The following is a 19,375-nucleotide window of genomic DNA, read 5'->3' as shown; positions in this document are numbered from 1 at the left end:
GGGAAACCAATGTTGATGACTTTATCTGGCACTTTCAGAGGGGCGGGGCTGCCACTGCCAGGTGACAGTTAGTGCAACGTGTAAAGAGCGACATCACGGTTAGTTTCAATCACGGTTCGTTCCGTACGCGATCGGCAGTTTAAATGTAAAGCCGTGTAAAGCCTTTCTGTAACAGTGGTGTCTTTTATTTCGTTATTTTTACACAGTCGTCACGTTTGTGCGGTCGCACTAGAATGTTTGTTTGAACCAAGTAATTTGCATTACAGCTGGAGTCAATAATGCCGGTACTTCACTTCCGGGTTTGGCCGTTGGGATTTGGAGTCCTTTTGCTCGATTCCAGTTATGTTTGCTGAATGCTTTCTCATGTTTGGAATAATGAATGTTGATAATACATAGTTTAAAATCATGGTTGATTTAATTATTTATTATTATTGTGAAGTTGAAGGTATTAATTCATGTAGTTTTAGTGGTAGTGTAATAATAGTAGTACTCAGAGAATCAGCCATCTCGTTACCATAATTTTCCCCACGGGACGCACAGTTCCAAATAATGTGCGTTTTTGAGACGCAAGGAAATTTCTCAGTCAAAACAAACAAACAAACAAACAAACAAACAAAAAACTACGACAAGCCTGAGGATTTCACGGTAACAATCGTTACCGGTAGCGTGTCGTTTCCGTGGCGTCATTTTCACGGTACCGAAAAATAGTTTAACTATAAAAGTCACCGCACTTGAGTTGACTGTGTGATCAACGCGATTTCACTGCGCCTGTATGTGTGCTTGTGATGTGGTGTGGTGTGTGAGTGTGTTTCTTCTAATTTAATTTCGTTTTGTTTTGTTTTCAGTGTGGGTGGGGCGGGGGGGGGGGCGCAACAGATGACGTTATGTGCGCATGTGGGTTGCTATTTTAGTCCGCAAACTGAGGAATCGCGCGGATGAAAGTTTGAGATGGCGGCGAAAAAAAACTCACCAAGGTCTACTAATTACGATATTTAAGAAATGGGAATGCTAGTCTGATTTTTCGTATGAATCGTCAAAAGGGCGTATCACTAAACTCACCTGTGACGTATGCACAGAACGCAAGAGCGAAATACGACGCGAGGCACGATTACGAGGCAAATTGGTCATTAGATTTGTAGGCTAATGTTGAGGAGAGTCAGCTTTTCCTTTGCTTCTTGCTCTCCTTGGACACAAGTCCTTTTATACCTCTGTAAGGTGGAATAAAGACCAAACACCACGTCGTACTTTTTCAGTTTATCACAGCACAGCACAAATCGATTTGGGCTCCGAGAGTTTCAGATTTCTTTCGGAAGCCCCAAAGAAACACATACATGAGATTATATAGGGACAATATGATAATGAGAGGCGGGGAGGTACGCCTCTCATGCAAATCCCTGAAACAAAGAAAGTAACATGTCATCTAACCCGGCGTGGCTGGAAGAAGTTGGGAGCGGTGGGGTTCGAGGGCACTAAAGGTGATTGTAAACACAGCGAACAGAAAATACCTTTAACAGCATTCCATAACCATTAAACCTACCTAAGCAAAAACTAGAGACAAAGAAGGTCAAGCAAAGTTCGACCTTGAAATGATGAAGTATAGACCACTGCTGTTGGTCACAGATCTTGAGATTAGGTTTCCTCTTTGAGGGCACTTGACAGCCTTCAGGGATTTATACGAGGTGGTGGAGGCAGGAAAACCCTCGGGGGCTGTTAATTACCCAAGTGAAAATAGGACCTAAACTTCACACTACATTCTTTGTTTTAAGTACTTCAGCAGATGTTCAGGACAGAGACTAGTGTCAATAGTTCTCATAGCAAGATGAAATTCCTCAACAATGTTCTACTACTACTTCTAGTGGAATATTTCCTTAACAAATCCCTCTCTTGATCACAATCAATATTGTGATCACAAAATTGTCTGCGTATCTCCTCTAGTAAGGAGCGAAATAACCGACCTATCTGTCCCCCCTTGACCAGGAGATAACTGTAGCATTTGACGATCTGCCTGTACTTGGTTGAAAATCATGGATGACAACATTCGGCGGACACAGGGTATAATACAAGAGCTCACGATACAAAATACTACCAAACAGATCACAACTGGAAATAAAAGTTTCAGAAAAACTTGACTCCAACCCCCAGACAACAGCCAATCCCAAAATCCCGGTGTAGGGGCTCCATCCCGGGTCATAGCTTCCCTGAGGGCATATAAATTGGACATACCCTCTGCAACGGACGTGTGTACCTCGTCGGGGATAAACGTACAGCAGGTTTTGTTAAATAGAGCACAGACACCACCGGTAGCTGCAGTTTGCAAATCTAACACCATCCGATTTTGTAATACCATGAGGCGAATTGCTTCCAACTCTCTATTTTGGCCCTCTTCCACCCCGATGGAGAAATTTACAAAGGATTTTAAACGATAGTCTATCGTTTCCAGTCTGAGCATGTTTTTCGCCACTCCGGCCCATGGAAACAAAGCTAGGCCAACTTTCTCTCCCTCAGACCAATGTTTAAACTCATCTGGTACGTCCGTTCCCCATACTGAATCGTGGGGCAAAAATGTCGGGGCGTCCCTCCTCAGTCTAGATGTCTGGCTAGAGTGCGTTATAAAAAAGGTGTGGTCTGTAACAAAGATAGGAGTACATACGCCTGACCAGTCTGGCGGCAAGATCATGTATGCATCATCACCACATAGCCACCACCCCCCTCGTATATTATAGGTGCCATTCTTCACGGGGGCACCTCCGCCGTGTACTATGAATCTATTGTCCCTACACTGAGTCATAACATCAAGTTTCCCAAGAGGAATCAAGCCGTTTACCCTACCATAGCACATTTCATATCTCTTTCCGGGCTTAACATCCATAAAGACCTTTTGGGGAAGGGGAGTTCCCTTTATCTTATAGTTGTAGTCTACCAAAAAGGATTCATCACATGCTCGATCTTTCAACCCAACCTGTGCCCAGGGCCCAACACTCTCATTAAATATTATTGAGGGGTGCTGGTAACCCACCCCTGCATAAGAAGCAAAGCATTTAGCTTGTTTTCGACCCATAGGTTTCCCAGTTAGGGTTATTTGGGTTGCCGATTTGGGCATGAGGGAGCACACATAACAACCGGTCTTGTTGTAACTTTTAGACATGAATCGAACATATTTATACCACAAATTTGTCTCTTCCGGAATGGTCGCTTTCAGGTTGTGCCAGTCGTACTTGGGGTGGTACGTCCACCTCTTCAGTCTTCTTGTCAGCTGAAATGTTTCCTTTCCTTGTCGAAACCCCCACACTAGTGGTGGAATGGAGGCCACGACGACCAGTCCGATGAGAAAGACGTATGTCATTGTTCCTGGGCCGCAACGTTCAGTTACCCTCCCGAATGTTACTTTGAAGTCGAACACTCTCCGGGGGCTGTTGTACACTGCGACACGTGGTACCAAGTCGGTCCCTTTCCTTCCAGGCGAACAGCGTGACTGGTCCTTTCCGTCACTTTGTAAGGTCCCGTCCATCTCGGCTGATGCCACTTCCGCTTGAGGACCCTTAGATACACCTGCTCCGGATACGTCTGTGGTTTCACGCCTGGCTCGTTCGGGTGCCCACACCCGAGTGCAGTCTGCTTCTGGAAATGAGAGACGAGAACACTCAATGAGTCCATGTATGCTTTATGGGGAACCATCTGTCGAAGAGTGCCCTGGTCCATCGATCGCCACGGACCAGGGAACTCCTGGCCATGCTCCAGCTCAAAAGGTGTGAAACCTGTGGCAGAATTAATGGTGGACCTCACAGCAAGTAATGCAATCGGCAGCGCATCGACCCAATTCAGTTTTGCCGATGCCATTATCTTGGAAAGTTTTAGTTTGAGCGTTTGGTTCATTCGTTCAACCAGTCCTTGCGATTGTGGATGATAAACCGTGCCAAATTTATGCTTAAGCCCCAACAACTGCTCGACTTGTTGGAGATGTTTATTCTTGAAATGAGTACCATTATCCGATCGAACCACACGCGGAAACCCATGCGTTGGAACGTAGTGGTTTACCAAAATCTTAATTACAGCCATCGCATCTTCTTTGCCACATGCGTAAGCCTCGGGCCATCGAGTGTAAGCGTCCACCATCACTAGAAGGTATCGTTTGCCTCTAATCCTATCTACCATGTCAGTGAAATCGATAACGACTTCCTCACCTGGACCCCGGGGTAGCGGATACACCCCAGGTACCGTCCTGAGACTTTTCCTTACATTATGTCGATTACAGACCTCACACCCCAAAACTACCTCATTTACCATATCCAGAAGGCGAGGATGATACCAGGATCTTAATTTATCTGCCACATTCCTTTTTGCCAAATGAGCTGGACCGTGTGCCTCGTGAATTAGAGTCTTCAATTTATCTGCTGACGGAACTGGGCGTCCGTCTGTTTTGTGCCGATACAAACCAGTCTCATCCCTGGCCACCCTGTTTGTGGATAGCCAGTAGTTCTTCTCCTCAGGGGATGCCCTCTCTTGATCTGCAAGAAGGTGGTTAATGTCCAGATCATACATCTTCCCCATTGTTGGTTCTACTACCATCACTGGCTGGCTCACCTTGTAGCCCGCTGTCTCTTTCGCTACCTTATCTGCCCTGTCATTTCCCACTTCTACATAGGAAGTCCCTCCAGTATGTGCCCTGCATTTAACAATGGCTACTTCTTTTGGTTTTAACAGAGCCTCTCCGAGTCTTTGGATTTCCACACTATGTTTAATTGATGTTCCGGCTGCTGTTCTGTACCCATTCCTTCGCCAGAGGGGCATCTCTGTAAAAATCGCCCCGACTACATATGCTGAATCCGTGTAGATGTTAACCCTTAACCCTTGCGCCCTCTCTAGTGCCCTTATAACTGCTACCAGCTCGGCTCTCTGGGCCGACTGTTTCCCTTCTATTCTGTCAGTTTCTTGTATCTTAAATTGTCTTGTTTGTTGGCCATCATCGATTATTACCGAATAGGCCGAGATCAGCCCTTCTGTTGGATGTCTAAAGCAACAGCCATCTGTGAACACGCTATAATCTGGTTCCGATATTGGTGCGGCATACAAACCTTCTCTGAGCTTTTCTTCATTCAGGGAAAGGTCGGCACAACAATGGGGTGCGCCTTCAACCATTCCATCTGCCGCATTGATTCCTTCTGATTTGTATGTCAGATTGGGTCTGTGTAAAATTCTGTCCAATTTGTCACTTCGTTTTGCTGACATCGTAAAATCTTTAGAACAGACAAATGCCGCCACTGCGTGAGAAGTAAGGACCGTAAGGGGATTGTTCAACACAATGTGATCCACTTTTTGCAAACATTTGCCTAATGCTGCCGCATATCTGACGCATGCTGTATGTTTTTGTTCAATTGGGTCCGATTGCATGCGGACGTATGTCAAAATTCATCAAAATTAGTCTTTTACTTCCCTGTTGTTCATGTTCCTGTCATCCACATTTCCCTCTCTTTTCTGAAAAAGAACTACAGAAACAAAGCCTTCTTTTTCGGAAATATCCAAGTAAATCAGCTAAATCAGGCCGCACAAGAGAAACCGGCATTGCTGTACCTTCTGATGTGTTCAATCTCCCCTAAAATTTAAAGGCAGAGCGAATTGTAATTTTTTCCATGCGATAGTTTGAAACTGCAAAAAGCCAAACGTCAAAGGAACCACCTTGCGGCATCCAAACAGCAAATCTTAGATGATGCATCGAGAAGAACATTACCATACCGAACAAGTACAACGCCATCCGTAGGTCGAAAAGCGTAGAGTAGCTGCTTAAGCACTTGAATAAAAATTCCAGAAGACAAAAGTGAATACGTGGGGCAAACAAGTGTAGCGTAATTTAACTCCAAGGTGAGAGAATGAGAAAAGTCCCTATACGATCCTGAAAGTGGTATATGGAACAACCTTATCTAAATCGATTACAGAAGAATGTGTACAAACGAGAATTATTGTATATTTGAGTAGACGGCAAAAACAGTACGTGCAGCGCGGCCATAGATACCAGTCAATGAGATGAGATCCTCTGACAGGTCCACTCTGGCTGCCACACCCTTCAGGACCTACAATAATTGAGGAGGAGGGAACATTAAATAAATTGCCTTGTGTTTCATCCAACCAGGCCATGCGATATATTTCATTCTCTAGTTTGTCAAAAGCATTGTGCAGTGGGAAGGACCGATCAGTGGATGGTAAGGTCATATGGAGGAAGTCTAAGGAGACCAAAGCCGATACTGTTGGAAGACAGAGTTCAGTGGTGGGTCATCGGCTGACTTTAGCAACAGTCAGCCTTGTATCAGCAGGCATTGGGAGCAAGTGTGGTCCAGCATGTTCAAGTTCATGACAGTCTTTCAGTGAGGCCAGCAGCGATCCCTATTGTTGGGGATTCGGTTACCCATGGAGCAGATGGGTATTGTCCATGTGGGGGTGCCGTATCCTGTCATTGTTGTTGGTTTTGTGGAGGAGGAGTCGGGGCTTGTTGATCATAGCCTGATTGATGAACAGGTGGGTGCCGGCGGTGCGGGCATTTCCGTGTCCAATGATTCACATCACCACAAATGAAACAGCCAGCTTGGCTCCCGTGACTTCCTCGTCCACGCCCACCTTCCCGTCTCGGACCTCCCCCCAGCCATGCGTCTCGGCCCTGCCTTGTGGGCAGGTCGTAATGTTGAGGTGGGGCTTGGACCTGCGGTGGGGGTGTGATCAGCCGTGGTGGAGCCTGTTGAGAGACACTGATTGACAATTGATTAGATCTCCCAAGTTTCTCTTTTTTGCATGCATTACTGGTGGCTCTCTTAGCCTCTTCTACTCGTGGGTTCAAAGAGTTGTTCTGTAGCTTGGATGTTTTCTCAGTCTCTTCCTCGGTTCTCATTCGAGATTGCTGCACATAATATAGGAAATGAGTTTGCCAGTTCACGTCATCTGAAGTGGGGAGAGTGGGAGAGTTAGTCATCATTTTCTGCACATCAGACGGACAACCCCCCAGCACTGCTTGCCTGAACAAAGCTTGATTCAATGGATGACTATTGGGGTCCTTCCCAGTTGCAGTCACCCAAGCATCTATACAATTAACCAAATAAGTCATTGGGTGTACCTCAGATAACAATTCAAACGCCAATTGTTGTAGAGGACCCAATGTTGTTGGATAAAGGGAACTCAGCGCGTCTGATTTTCTATTATTCAACCTAGTCAATTTGCAAGAGGCTATTCCCTCTAAAAGGTCCATAATCTCTTTGGGTAAATACTTACTCTTAAGCCAGTCTGTTGCCCACGACTGTACGTCATAGTCAATTTTAGGCAAATCCAGCAACATTTGCCTCATCAATTCAGTCTCCCTGGTTATAAAAGTGGTTGCATCCCAAACACTCATGCTCTCATTATCCTGTTTAATTTGCATACATTTTTCTAATTTTACCAATTGTTTATGAACCACCCTGGGCAGATCAGGGGGAAGCTTGGCACACAATGGGGGCCAGTAAAATGGCTAGTATGTGTTATCCCCCTTTCCTCGCCTATGTTCATATGGCCGCTCGGCACTTGTAGTGGGGTCATAAATTTAGCGCTCCTCACCCCATGCGGTGGAGGAGGCATCATCGCTGCCTTGTTTATCATAACTTTGTCGGAGTTACTTTGTTTGTTCATTTTTTTCTTTTTCCGATGTCGAAGGCAGTGGTCAAACCGCCCATGAAATGCAATATATATAAAAACCTCTACTTGTCAACTTGACTCTCTCTTTTCCCCTCACATATCAACCACATCACTCGTTCTGCACATTATCATCATAGAAACATCCGCCGGCTCCGCTCTTCTCTCACTCCTCACATTCAAAGCCATCCATAACCTAGCCCCTCCATACCTATCTGACCTCAAAACACATCTGTTTGGACAAGCCTATTCACTCGGACCATAAAGCCATTATTCTTTTTGTTGTATTTTTCCTTATTTTATTTGATGTTGTTTTCACATCGTATTCGTGATTTTAACTGCTTGTTGTAAGGCAGGGGTGTCAAACTCATTTCACATTGTGGGCCACATACGGACTCGGTAGATGTCAAGTGGGCCGAACCATTAACATTATACCATACTGTGCTATGAATAACCAAAATATCATCTCTTTCCTTTGTTTCGGTCTCAAGAAGCATTGATTGGCGCTTTCATATCATTTGCTGCGTTGGGTCTATCTCGGTGACAGACTGAGACTGCTGTTTTCTTCCCCCGATCAAAACAATGTTGTCTTCTACTGTGATCAAAACAGTGTGCCCGCTAGCGGATAATCCACAAATTGCATTTAATTTAAAATATTCATTCTGTGTCTTGAATGCATTTTTTTTCACTTTTCAATGATCCCACGGGCCGGATTGAACCTCCTTGGGGCCGGTTCCGGCCCGCGGGCCGTATGTTTGACACCCCTGTTGTAAGGTGTCCTTGAGTTCCTCGAAAGGCGTCCACGAATAAAATGTATTATTATTATTATTATTGTTATTATAGCTCGAATTGAATTTCACTTAGCTTTTTCTTTTTATATTTCAAACTATTGTCTTATTCTTAAATTTATTCTTAAATCCTTGTTTTCTCGCTTTACTTACCCCTCTGCGCAGTGCATTCACCCTTTTCTCTCTCTGCGCAATGCATTCGCCTTCCTTTCTTTCCTACTTACCACCAGACGGTATTTTAACCGTTTTCTTGCCTTCAGGCCTTCCGTCCATCTTACAGTTCACCATGTTTTTATCATACTCACCGTCCAATATACTCCCTTATGGACCGTGTGACGTCACGTAATTCTCCAATTGTAACAATGGAGCTGTCCCTAACTTGCCCTAAAAATACAGCTGTTTACTCAGGCCCCGATCTCCAGTCGGCAGTCCTGCATTTTGACAGCATCCAGAATAATAAAAATTACCTGGACCTGCTCCAGCAATTAACCACTAATTTTTTAATTGCCTACTAACTCAGTTTGGTCTTTGCTCGTCAGCTACTAGCCAAACCTACGTCTCAACGGTTCTACCTAATTTAAACCGCCTACGTGGTGACTCAATAACTGTGCCAATTCAGTTATCTACTACTCAGTGGCAAAGTTTGGACGGTATATTGTTTTGAATATACCTCACACCTATCCTTTAATTCCTTTTTCCTGTACAGTACTTCATTTTTCCATAGTCACATATCTCTTAAAACTCATTATCAATTCACATATCTCTTAAAACTCATTATCAATTTGTTATTTGCCACCTACAAGATCCAATCACTATACTTGGTTCAACACGTTCAGGATCAGAGCAGTTTGATTTGATCGGTCCTGATTGGACATAAGCCGAATCTTGACACTTCGCCCGTAATAACAGGAACAGGTGTGTCTTACCTTATTTAGCGGGGCCCCTGGTTACTGCCTGATCTTGGAGGTCTTGGAACCGGTGTCTGTCTTTTTCCAGAGGGATCCTGTTCGTGACGCCATTTGTTGAGGAGAGTCAGCTTTTCCTTTGCTTCTTGCTCTCCTTGGACACAAGTCCTTTTATACCTCTGTAAGGTGGAATAAAGACCAAACACCACGTCGTACTTTTTCAGTTTATCACAGCACAGCACAAATCGATTTGGGCTCCGAGAGTTTCAGATTTCTTTCGGAAGCCCCAAAGAAACACATACATGAGATTATATAGGGACAATATGATAATGAGAGGCGGGGAGGTACGCCTCTCATGCAAATCCCTGAAACAAAGAAAGTAACATGTCATCTAACCCGGCGTGGCTGGAAGAAGTTGGGAGCGGTGGGGTTCGAGGGCACTAAAGGTGATTGTAAACACAGCGAACAGAAAATACCTTTAACAGCATTCCATAACCATTAAACCTACCTAAGCAAAAACTAGAGACAAAGAAGGTCAAGCAAAGTTCGACCTTGAAATGATGAAGTATAGACCACTGCTGTTGGTCACAGATCTTGAGATTAGGTTTCCTCTTTGAGGGCACTTGACAGCCTTCAGGGATTTATACGAGGTGGTGGAGGCAGGAAAACCCTCGGGGGCTGTTAATTACCCAAGTGAAAATAGGACCTAAACTTCACACTACATTCTTTGTTTTAAGTACTTCAGCAGATGTTCAGGACAGAGACTAGTGTCAATAGTTCTCATAGCAAGATGAAATTCCTCAACAATGTTCTACTACTACTTCTAGTGGAATATTTCCTTAACAGCTAATCGCTGTGAAAAATATTGTGAAACAGTATTGGTTATTCTATAATTTACTGGTTGTAGCATGGTAACTTTATGAATAAAACATTCGTCACAAGGTGTAGTAATGCTAATGTTAACTGTTGGTAGAACTCATGATGACGTGTGTTAAATTCTTTCGTCAAATTGATCGTAGATTACACATGCATCGTTTTGGGAAGAGGATGTCAAGCCACATCAATACTTACCTGTATTAATGATTACCAGTCAATTAATCTTTGCAGTGTGAGATTGGAAAAAATACTCTGATGATGCCACATGAGTACACCAGTTTTTGATCCATTTATTTTTTGGAATAAACCTGGAGTACACAGCTGCTGATGTTCATTGTTAATGCATAGTTTTCAAATATTGACCCTTGAAACATTATACTTTTGAGTTTCGGAATTCTTGATTATCAATATCAGTCGAAATAGAAAAATGGGTTCCGGAACGTTTACGGAACCCAACATTCGTTATCGTGGTTTCCCATTGGGTAATCCGACGGAACCGAAAAACGGTTACCGTGAATTTCCGAAATCCTCAGGCCTGCTCCTGAATTATTTAAATTTTTGCAGCATTTGTTTATCATTGTGTTGTTCGTCTCTGTGTGCCCTGCGATTGGCTGCCAACTGATTCAGGGTGTCCCCCGCCTACTGCCCGGAGACGGCTGGGATAGGCTCCAGCACCCCCCGCGACCCTAGTGAGGATCAAGTGGTTCGGAAAATGGATGGATGGATGTTTATCATTGTATGTATATGTTGTTGTTTGTGTTATTATCATATGCAATTGAATAAGTAGACCCTTTCAGAATTTATACTTTATACTTTTGAGTTTCGGAATTCTTGATTATCAATATCAGTCAAAATTTGGGACTCTCTCAATCCATAATGACACTCATACTTTTCTGATCAGCGAGTCCTTGGGACTCGCTGCCGTTAAACTGTAAAATTATCACTGAGAGATTAGCGCTTTTTCTGCAGTCAGTGATTGACTTCTATGCAAAGTCATTTCTCAACTTGTGTTCCGTGCCATGTCATGCCTGTTGAGTGTTGATTTATTTCATATTAAGAAACTACTGCACTAAAACACTCATTCATAAATGTATATCATATGATTTTATTTATTTTTTTCTCAGTATAAATAACACGTACCCTGACTGTTCTACTCTTTGAATAAAAACACTTCATTCAAGCGTTAGGGAGTGCAAAGGGTTATAATGGAGGGGTGTTGCAAATCATGAGGACCTGCCAAGTGGTATGATAGCATTGTTTTATACATGTCCTTGGCTAGGCCTCAGTTTCAAAATCAGTCTTTGGTCTTTGGCCTCGGAGGCCAGTCCTTGGCCTTGGCCTTGGCCTTGGCCTCGGGTTGCCGGTCCTTGGACACAACACTGATACACACACACACACACACACACACGCACGCACACACACACACGCACGCACGCACGCACACACACACTTTTTTGGCCAAAGATTGACTTTTGAAGCGACCAACTTCTCACGAACGACCCGATCGCGCACTTGAAAGCATACACACACACACACACACACACACACACACGTGGGTGCCCACCAGTGCACTCGCGCACATATGCACGCACACCACAATGAGCAACAGTCGGAACGGGCCGAAAATCAATGAAAGCTCAAGATACAAACAAAAAATCTTTTTTTTCCCCACGCATTTCCTCCTCCCACCCCTTGCGGTCGACTTGGGACCAGTTCGCTGGCTCCCGGTCGATTCTGATCGACGTATTGAGCACCCCTGCCTTAAAATCAGAGGTAATTCGCTGAGTAGCTTAGCACTTAGCGCCGTTGTTTGTGCATGAGCGGTGATGCAGTCATCTGATTGGTTGCTCTCTATGTCAATCAAGTAACGGGATTGATGATAGGCTGACGAGTACGTTCTGTGAAGTTGGCGCCTTTTTTGAATGACATCGCTGCTGCCGAGGCGTTTTCGATGCTTGTCGTGTGAAGCCCGGGAGCCGCATTGAACCGGCCAAAGAGCCGCATGCAGCTTGCAAGCCGCGGGTTGGCCACCCCTGCCCAAGTGCATGAGGATGGACAGGCAGCTCGTGCATCTGGCCAACCACTCTTCGCTGTATATCTCCATCATCACCTGGCGCAACAGCGTGGCACGGTTGCCCAGCGTGCGCACCCTCATCAAGGCGATGACTGCTTTGTCACAGGCCAGTCTAAAGAGATGAGGAGAGAGGCGGGGAATTGTCAGTGCCACAAAACGGTGAATGAACGAGAAGGCCGACCAGCTCACTTCTCACTTGAAAGTCAGGACCGCCGGATACAATAACTGCTTGGAGATGTGCAGTTGCTTCCGGATGCTCTCTTCCCAGGCGGAGCACTTATTGTGGCAACGAATGCACTCAAGGCACTCGGTGCCCATGAAGTACCAGCCCCTCAGATTCAGCACCCGCCGAACGGTTTTGTACAGCCCGGATCCGGTCAGGTGGTCGTGGTTGCAATTGAGGCAGATCAGTTTCACCCCCCACATTTTGTGTGGCGCCCACAAGAAGAATTTTGCATGGAAAAACTGCCTGTGTGAAGCGGGAGGTTGCGTAAAATATGCGAGCAGGGTTGGGGGCTCCCACCAGAGCTTGAGTTTGGAGGTGAGGACCACTTTCCCACTGGCCGTTCTGCCGAACAGCGCTCGGCCTACTCACGCGTGCTCTCTCTCGGGTAGTGTGGCGAGCCAGCCCTTTGGAAGCACACTCTGCTGCTTTGGCGCCGGCATCTGTGGCTGGGGCAACGTGTCTCCATGTACCCAGACAACGGGAGCAGAGCACCCTGCAGGAGCAGGCAATGTGACGGCAAGTCACTTCTCACTTTAGGGGTGTTCACACGGCACACATTTGCTCCGGCGCTACACCGATGTATTTTGTTGCAATATATCTTACTGCGGAGCAAATTTTGTGGAGCGGTCACACGTACAAAGCCGTTGAGCGTGTCAGTAGTTGGTGCAGCTCCACTTGCAGTCACACGGCAGTTTCTGCAGCGTAGCAAAATGACAGAAAACAAATGAGCTGTCGCGTTGATTCTTTTTAAAACGTTTACACAACTCAAGCAACTACTGTACAGGGACGTCCTTCTCCTTCTCGGTCTCCGTGCCTTCTGCTTGAGAGTGATCGCCCCCGAAAACATAAATCAACGATGACTTCAATGACACTCAGAAAAGCAAACATGTAATGCGCCAAACAGAAAATCAAGAGAGGAAATCACAGTTCCGTTCTAGTTGAGATGGTATAACCCAAGAGGCGCTTGCTACTGTTACCAGCCAAGTCTTGTGTCGTTATTAAACAAACACATGACGGAAGTCCGACAGAGCACGAAAGCAACGCATTCTCGCCGTACATAATCAACTCTTCTCGAGCATTTGCTCTGGAGCAAATTGGAGAGTTCACATGTGTAAATTTACATCGGTGCTGCCCCTAAACGAGCATTTGCTCTGGAGCAAAATTTTAAAGCACCTCCCCGAGGTGGATCAAATTTATCAAAATAAGCTGTTTTCCGGGGCTACCTCGGAGCAAATTTGCACGTGTGACCGCTCCACTGGCGCAGCGCCGGCGTAGCACCGGAGCAAATGTTGCCGTGTGAACACCCATTTTAACTTCTTTGTCGCTCCATTTTTGCTACTGACACGATAAAATAACTCACGTAAAGACTCTACCTCCATGGGAGGTTCAAGGAATATGTAGTCTGATGGCTCAGACGGGACTGATGGCTGCTCACTTGTAGCTGTAAAAAAATGCACATTTCAACATTCTGGCGCCATTTAGACCCATAGGGTGGAGCCGTTTACCCGGTTGAGACACTTTGTAATTTACCTCATTGTCTCTCCTCACGACGTAGGCATTCAAGGTGTGCAAGAAGGAGCCTGGCAAACCAATCTTCCCCTGGCGCATACAACACACATACCTACACACAAAAACCACCAACAAAAAATTCACAAGTTGTCAGAGATTTTCGCTCAGAGAGTTGACAAAGGCTCAAACACAGGAACAGATCGACTTTCACTGCCGGCAGGAGGTGCAGTTCTCCATGAAGCCACTCAGTGTGCTCTTCCCACTGTCACCCGACCTCTGCAACCTCTGCCAGCCTTTTTATTGATTGTGTATGCAAATTACAAGTAATATATCAGGAAAACATTCCCATCTTCATTCACATAACATACCCCTGGACGGCCCCATTTGTCATGTTCCGTATTCGGCAGCAGGTGTCACGCGTTCATTTTTGCCGGCTGCACACCTGCTGCCTATTTGTCAGTGATTGCACCTGCTATATCTAGGCGCTCCGGCGGTCGACTCATTGCCGGAGTATTGCATGCCGTGCCACTGCTGTTGCCCATATTCGCAAATTATTGTTCGCTTACCATTTACTGTTGGTTACATTTTCTTCTTCCCATGGGGATTAGGCTAAGCGCCTACGTGTACTCATAATTGCTTATTCGTATTTCCTTGCCGTTTTCTGCAAGCGTTTTCTGTTGCTGCGTTTCCTTATTTTCCTGGTTCTCGTTTTTACCAGCGCTTTCTGTTATTTATTAGACGGTGTTTTTTGTTTACAATAAATGTTATTGTTTAGACGAAGTCCTTGTCGGTGTCTGCTGTTTCGGGGATCCACTTATTTTCATTTTCTCTGTTACGTACGAAGCAGTTCCCTTTTCCTGCTTCGTGCGTAACGTGACACCATTGGGTTGCCCCTCAGTGGACCCCCAAAGACAAAGCATTCCCTTGGTACCAGCACCAACATCCATAAACTAACAGAAACGTGTACAATTTAATGAGTGATGTTTCCATGATCTGATAAGTCTGTAACCTGGCTCGTGACCCTTTCTCATGATGGAGTGTACGAGTACTCCTACAGAGTATTCCCTTCCGTCCAAAGTTAAATCTTCCTTTCCAAGTTGTCAGATAACAGGCACCTCTGTGTCTACTAATGACACTAATCTTTCTCTCTGAAATGTGGTCAGGTACCATGCGCTTGTGGGTCCCTTGACCTCAAATTGACCCCTGATTCTCTGTGCTTCCATTGTGTGCAAGATGTTCTGAACACAAGCATTTCGAGGTCAATCAAGCTTGTAACAAAATGAAACTTAAAAACATGATAACATTGTATTTGTCCATTATAACCCAATGAGAAGTTTTCACCTTCCCTTCCCTTTGGTTTGGGACCATGCTAATCTTCTCTGTATCGTTCAAATAATAAGAACATTGAAACGATACAGAGAAGATTAGCATGGTCCCTTGTTAGAGGGTGTTAGAGGGACCATGCTAATCTTCTCCGTATCGTTTCAATGTTCTTATTATTGGAACGATACAGAGAAAATTAGCATGGTTCCTCTGTTAGAGGGGCCATGCTAATTTTCTCTTTATCGTTCCAATTTTCTTATTATTGGAATGATACAGAGAAGATTAGCATGGCCCCTGCGCAAGGATGACACGCAAATTCGTGAAGCGTTCCTTCTTTTTCTCTTTTTTTCAAAAAATAGAACTGAAAAAAAAAACAAAAGTTCATTTCAATAAATAGAACTGAAGAAAATCCACCAAAAACCCAAATATCGTTCCTTGTTAGCATGCTAATCTTCTCTGTATCGTTCCAATAATAAAATTGGAACGAAACAGAGAAGATTAGAATGGTCCCTGGGTTGAAGAACCATGCTAATCTTCTCTGTATCATTCTAATAATAAGACAATTGGAACGATACAGAGAAGATTAGCATGGTCCCTTGTTAGAGGGTGTTAGAGGGACCATGCTAATCTTCTTCGTATCGTTTCAATGTTCTTATTATTGGAACGATACAGAGAAAATTAGCATGGTCCCACTAACAGAGGAACCATGCTAATTTTCTCTGTATCGTTCCAATTTTCTTATTATTGGAATGATACAGAGAAGATTAGCATGGACCCTCCAACAGAATGGTGTTGAACCGTAGGGACCATGCTAATCTTCTCTGTATCGTTCCAATAATAATAAAATTGGAACGATACAGAGAAGATTAGCATGGTCCCTACGGTTTTAGGGGCCAGGCTAATCATAAAGGTACAATGCTAATCTTCTCTATATCGATCCAATTTTCTTATTTCTGTATATTCTGTCAATTTCTGCAGACAACATCACAACAATAACCCCCACCGGGACAACAGGCCGTCTCCTTTATTTGACTGCACTGTGTCACTGGAGGCCTAATGCAAGCATGCATGAGGCACTTCCCCCCCTCTCTGGCTACATTCCTGGGTGGGTGGGTGGGGGAAAGCAAGAAGGCGAGGCCATTTTGGCTGGTCCAATGGCGCTCGTCTGGCTGCAAATATATTTGCCTACTCTGCCAGACAACCAATCAGATTTATGCGTATGGCTTGGCCGTCATTTCCTGTTTTTGCAGTTAGTTTTCTGTGAATTTCTGCTTATTCACTCCGTTTCTGCATATACCAGCGCAATGCTATTCCTCACCTTTTTTTGGAGGGGCCATGCTCATCTTCTTTTTAAACTGCAGGATGATTCTGTGTGGCACCTGAAGTGTATAATATAGTAACAAGGCTGCCCTTCATATACAAAAGTATTTCCACTACTTAGTGCGTAGCTTCGGCTTCGCATATACTAAAATTGGAACGATACAGAGAAGATTAGCATGGCCCCTGCGCAAGGATGACACGCAAATTCGTGAAGCGTTCCTTCTTTTTCTCTTCTTTTCAAAAAATAGAACTGAAAAAAAAAACAAAAGTTCATTTCAATAAATAGAACTGAAGAAAATCCACCAAAAACTCAAATATCGTTCCTTGTTACCATGCTAATCTTCTCTGTATCGTTCCAATAATAATTAAATTGGAACGATACAGAGAAGATTAGCATGGTCCCTACGGTTTTAGGGGCCAGGCTAATCATAAAGGTACAATGCTAATCTTCTCTATATCGATCCAATTTTCTTATTTCTGTATATTCTGTCAATTTCTGCAGACAACATCACAACAATAACCCCCACCGGGACAACAGGCCGTCTCCTTTATTTGACTGCACTGTGTCACTGGAGGCCTAATGCAAGCATGCATGAGGCACTTCCGCCCCCTCTCTGGCTACATTCCTGGGTGGGTGGGGGAGAGCAAGAAGGCGAGGCCATTTTGACTGGTCCAATGGCGCTCGTCTGGCTGCAAATGTATTTGCCTAATCTGCCAGACAAACAATCAGATTTATGCGTATGGCTTGGCCGTCATTTCCTGTTTTTGCAGTTAGTTTTCTGTGAATTTCTGGTTATTCACTCCGTTTCTGCATATACCAGTGCAATGCTATTCCTCACCTTTTTTTGGAGGGGCCATGCTCATCTTCTTTTTAAACTGCAGGATGATTCTGTGTGGCACCTGAACTGTATAATATAGTAACAAGGCTGCCCTTCATATACAAAAGTATTTCCACTACTTAGTGCGTAGCTTCGGCTTCGCATATACTAAAATTGGAACGATACAGAGAAGATTAGCATGGCCCCTGCGCAAGGATGACACGCAAATTCGTGAAGCGTTCCTTCTTTTTCTCTTTTTTTCAAAAAATAGAACTGAAAAAAAAACAAAAGTTCATTTCAATAAATAGAACTGAAGAAAATCCACCAAAAACTCAAATATCGTTTCTTGTTACCATGCTAATCTTCTCTGTATCGTTCCAATAATAAAATTGGAACGAAACAGAGAAGATTAGAATGGTCCCTGGGTTGAAGAGCCATGCTAATCTTCTCTGTATCGTTCTAATAATAAGACAATTGGAACGATACAGAGGAGATTAGCATGGTCCCTTGTTAGAGGGTGTTAGAGGGACCATGCTAATCTTCTTCGTATCGTTTCAATGTTCTTATTATTGGAACGATACAGAGAAAATTAGCATGGTTCCTCTGTTAGTGGGACCATGCTCATTTTCTCTGTATCGTTCCAATTTTCTTATTATTGGAATGATACAGAGAAGATTAGCATGGACCCTCCAACAGAATGGTGTTGAACCGTAGGGACCATGCTAATCTTCTCTGTATCGTTCCAATAATAATTAAATTGGAACGATACAGAGAAGATTAGCATGGTCCCTACGGTTTTAGGGGCCAGGCTAATCATAAAGGTACAATGCTAATCTTCTCTATATCGATCCAATTTTCTTATTTCTGTATATTCTGTCAATTTCTGCAGACAACATCACAACAATAACCCCCACCGGGACAACAGGCCGTCTCCTTTATTTGACTGCACTGTGTCACTGGAGGCCTAATGCAAGCATGCATGAGGCACTTCCGCCCCCTCTCTGGCTACATTCCTGGGTGGGTGGGGGAGAGCAAGAAGGCGAGGCCATTTTGACTGGTCCAATGGCGCTCGTCTGGCTGCAAATGTATTTGCCTAATCTGCCAGACAAACAATCAGATTTATGCGTATGGCTTGGCCGTCATTTCCTGTTTTTGCAGTTAGTTTTCTGTGAATTTCTGGTTATTCACTCCGTTTCTGCATATACCAGTGCAATGCTATTCCTCACCTTTTTTTGGAGGGGCCATGCTCATCTTCTTTTTAAACTGCAGGATGATTCTGTGTGGCACCTGAACTGTATAATATAGTAACAAGGCTGCCCTTCATATACAGCAGTATTTCCACAACTAAGTGCGTAGCTTCGGCTTCGCATATACTAAAATTGGAACGATACAGAGAAGATTAGCATGGCCCCTGCGCAAGGATGACACGCAAATTCGTGAAGCGTTCCTTCTTTTTCTCTTCTTTTCAAAAAATAGAACTGAAAAAAAAAACAAAAGTTCATTTCAATAAATAGAACTGAAGAAAATCCACCAAAAACTCAAATATCGTTCCTTGTTACCATGCTAATCTTCTCTGTATCGTTCCAATAATAATTAAATTGGAACGATACAGAGAGATTAGCATGGTCCCTACGGTTTTAGGGGCCAGGCTAATCATGAAGGTACAATGCTAATCTTCTCTATATCGATCCAATTTTCCTATTTCTGTATATTCTGTCAATTTTTGCAGACAACATCACAACAATAACCCCCACCGGGACAACAGGCCGTCTCCTTTATTTGACTGCACTGTGTTACTGGAGGCCTAATGCAAGCATGCATGAGGCACTTCCGCCCCCTCTCTGGCTACATTCCTGGGTGGGTGGGGGAAAGCAAGAAGGCGAGGCCAT

General features: G+C 44.3%; 1 protein-coding gene and 9 non-coding genes across 10 annotated transcripts; 9 read left to right on the top strand and 1 right to left on the bottom strand.

Moving 5' to 3' along the window:
• Positions 1-1,239: 1,239 nt before the first annotated feature.
• Positions 1,240-10,177, bottom strand: LOC147190284 (uncharacterized). The gene has a single exon (XM_086138423.1). It carries the CDS (start codon positions 3,506-3,508, stop codon positions 1,907-1,909), a length of 1,602 nt encoding a protein of 533 aa, XP_085994549.1. The 5' UTR covers positions 3,509-10,177; the 3' UTR covers positions 1,240-1,906.
• A 5,409-nt stretch (positions 10,178-15,586) lies between these two features.
• On the top strand, positions 15,587-15,687 carry LOC147190283 (U6 spliceosomal RNA). Its single transcript, XR_015097548.1, has one exon. It is a non-coding gene; the product is annotated as a U6 spliceosomal RNA (small nuclear RNA).
• A 380-nt stretch (positions 15,688-16,067) lies between these two features.
• LOC147190282 (U6 spliceosomal RNA) lies at positions 16,068-16,169 on the top strand. Its single transcript, XR_015097550.1, has one exon. It is a non-coding gene; the product is annotated as a U6 spliceosomal RNA (small nuclear RNA).
• Positions 16,170-16,273, top strand: LOC147190281 (U6 spliceosomal RNA). The gene has a single exon (XR_015097551.1). It is a non-coding gene; the product is annotated as a U6 spliceosomal RNA (small nuclear RNA).
• A 517-nt stretch (positions 16,274-16,790) lies between these two features.
• Positions 16,791-16,896, top strand: LOC147190280 (U6 spliceosomal RNA). Its single transcript, XR_015097547.1, has one exon. It is a non-coding gene; the product is annotated as a U6 spliceosomal RNA (small nuclear RNA).
• Positions 16,897-17,013: 117 nt separating this feature from the next.
• Positions 17,014-17,117, top strand: LOC147190279 (U6 spliceosomal RNA). The gene has a single exon (XR_015097552.1). It is a non-coding gene; the product is annotated as a U6 spliceosomal RNA (small nuclear RNA).
• Positions 17,118-17,631: 514 nt separating this feature from the next.
• Positions 17,632-17,737, top strand: LOC147190278 (U6 spliceosomal RNA). Its single transcript, XR_015097546.1, has one exon. It is a non-coding gene; the product is annotated as a U6 spliceosomal RNA (small nuclear RNA).
• A 379-nt stretch (positions 17,738-18,116) lies between these two features.
• On the top strand, positions 18,117-18,218 carry LOC147190277 (U6 spliceosomal RNA). Its single transcript, XR_015097549.1, has one exon. It is a non-coding gene; the product is annotated as a U6 spliceosomal RNA (small nuclear RNA).
• Positions 18,219-18,322, top strand: LOC147190276 (U6 spliceosomal RNA). The gene has a single exon (XR_015097558.1). It is a non-coding gene; the product is annotated as a U6 spliceosomal RNA (small nuclear RNA).
• Positions 18,323-18,836: 514 nt separating this feature from the next.
• On the top strand, positions 18,837-18,942 carry LOC147190275 (U6 spliceosomal RNA). The gene has a single exon (XR_015097545.1). It is a non-coding gene; the product is annotated as a U6 spliceosomal RNA (small nuclear RNA).
• The last annotated feature ends 433 nt before the right edge of the window (positions 18,943-19,375 follow it).

The sequence above is a fragment of the Hippocampus guttulatus genome, chromosome 19, assembly GCF_054856545.1.
Source record: "Hippocampus guttulatus isolate MCC_2025c chromosome 19, RoL_Hgut_1.0, whole genome shotgun sequence".
Lineage (NCBI taxonomy): Eukaryota > Metazoa > Chordata > Actinopteri > Syngnathiformes > Syngnathidae > Hippocampus > Hippocampus guttulatus.
The sequence above is the reverse complement of the archived record's forward strand: the minus strand, read 5'-3'. Positions and strand labels throughout refer to the sequence as shown.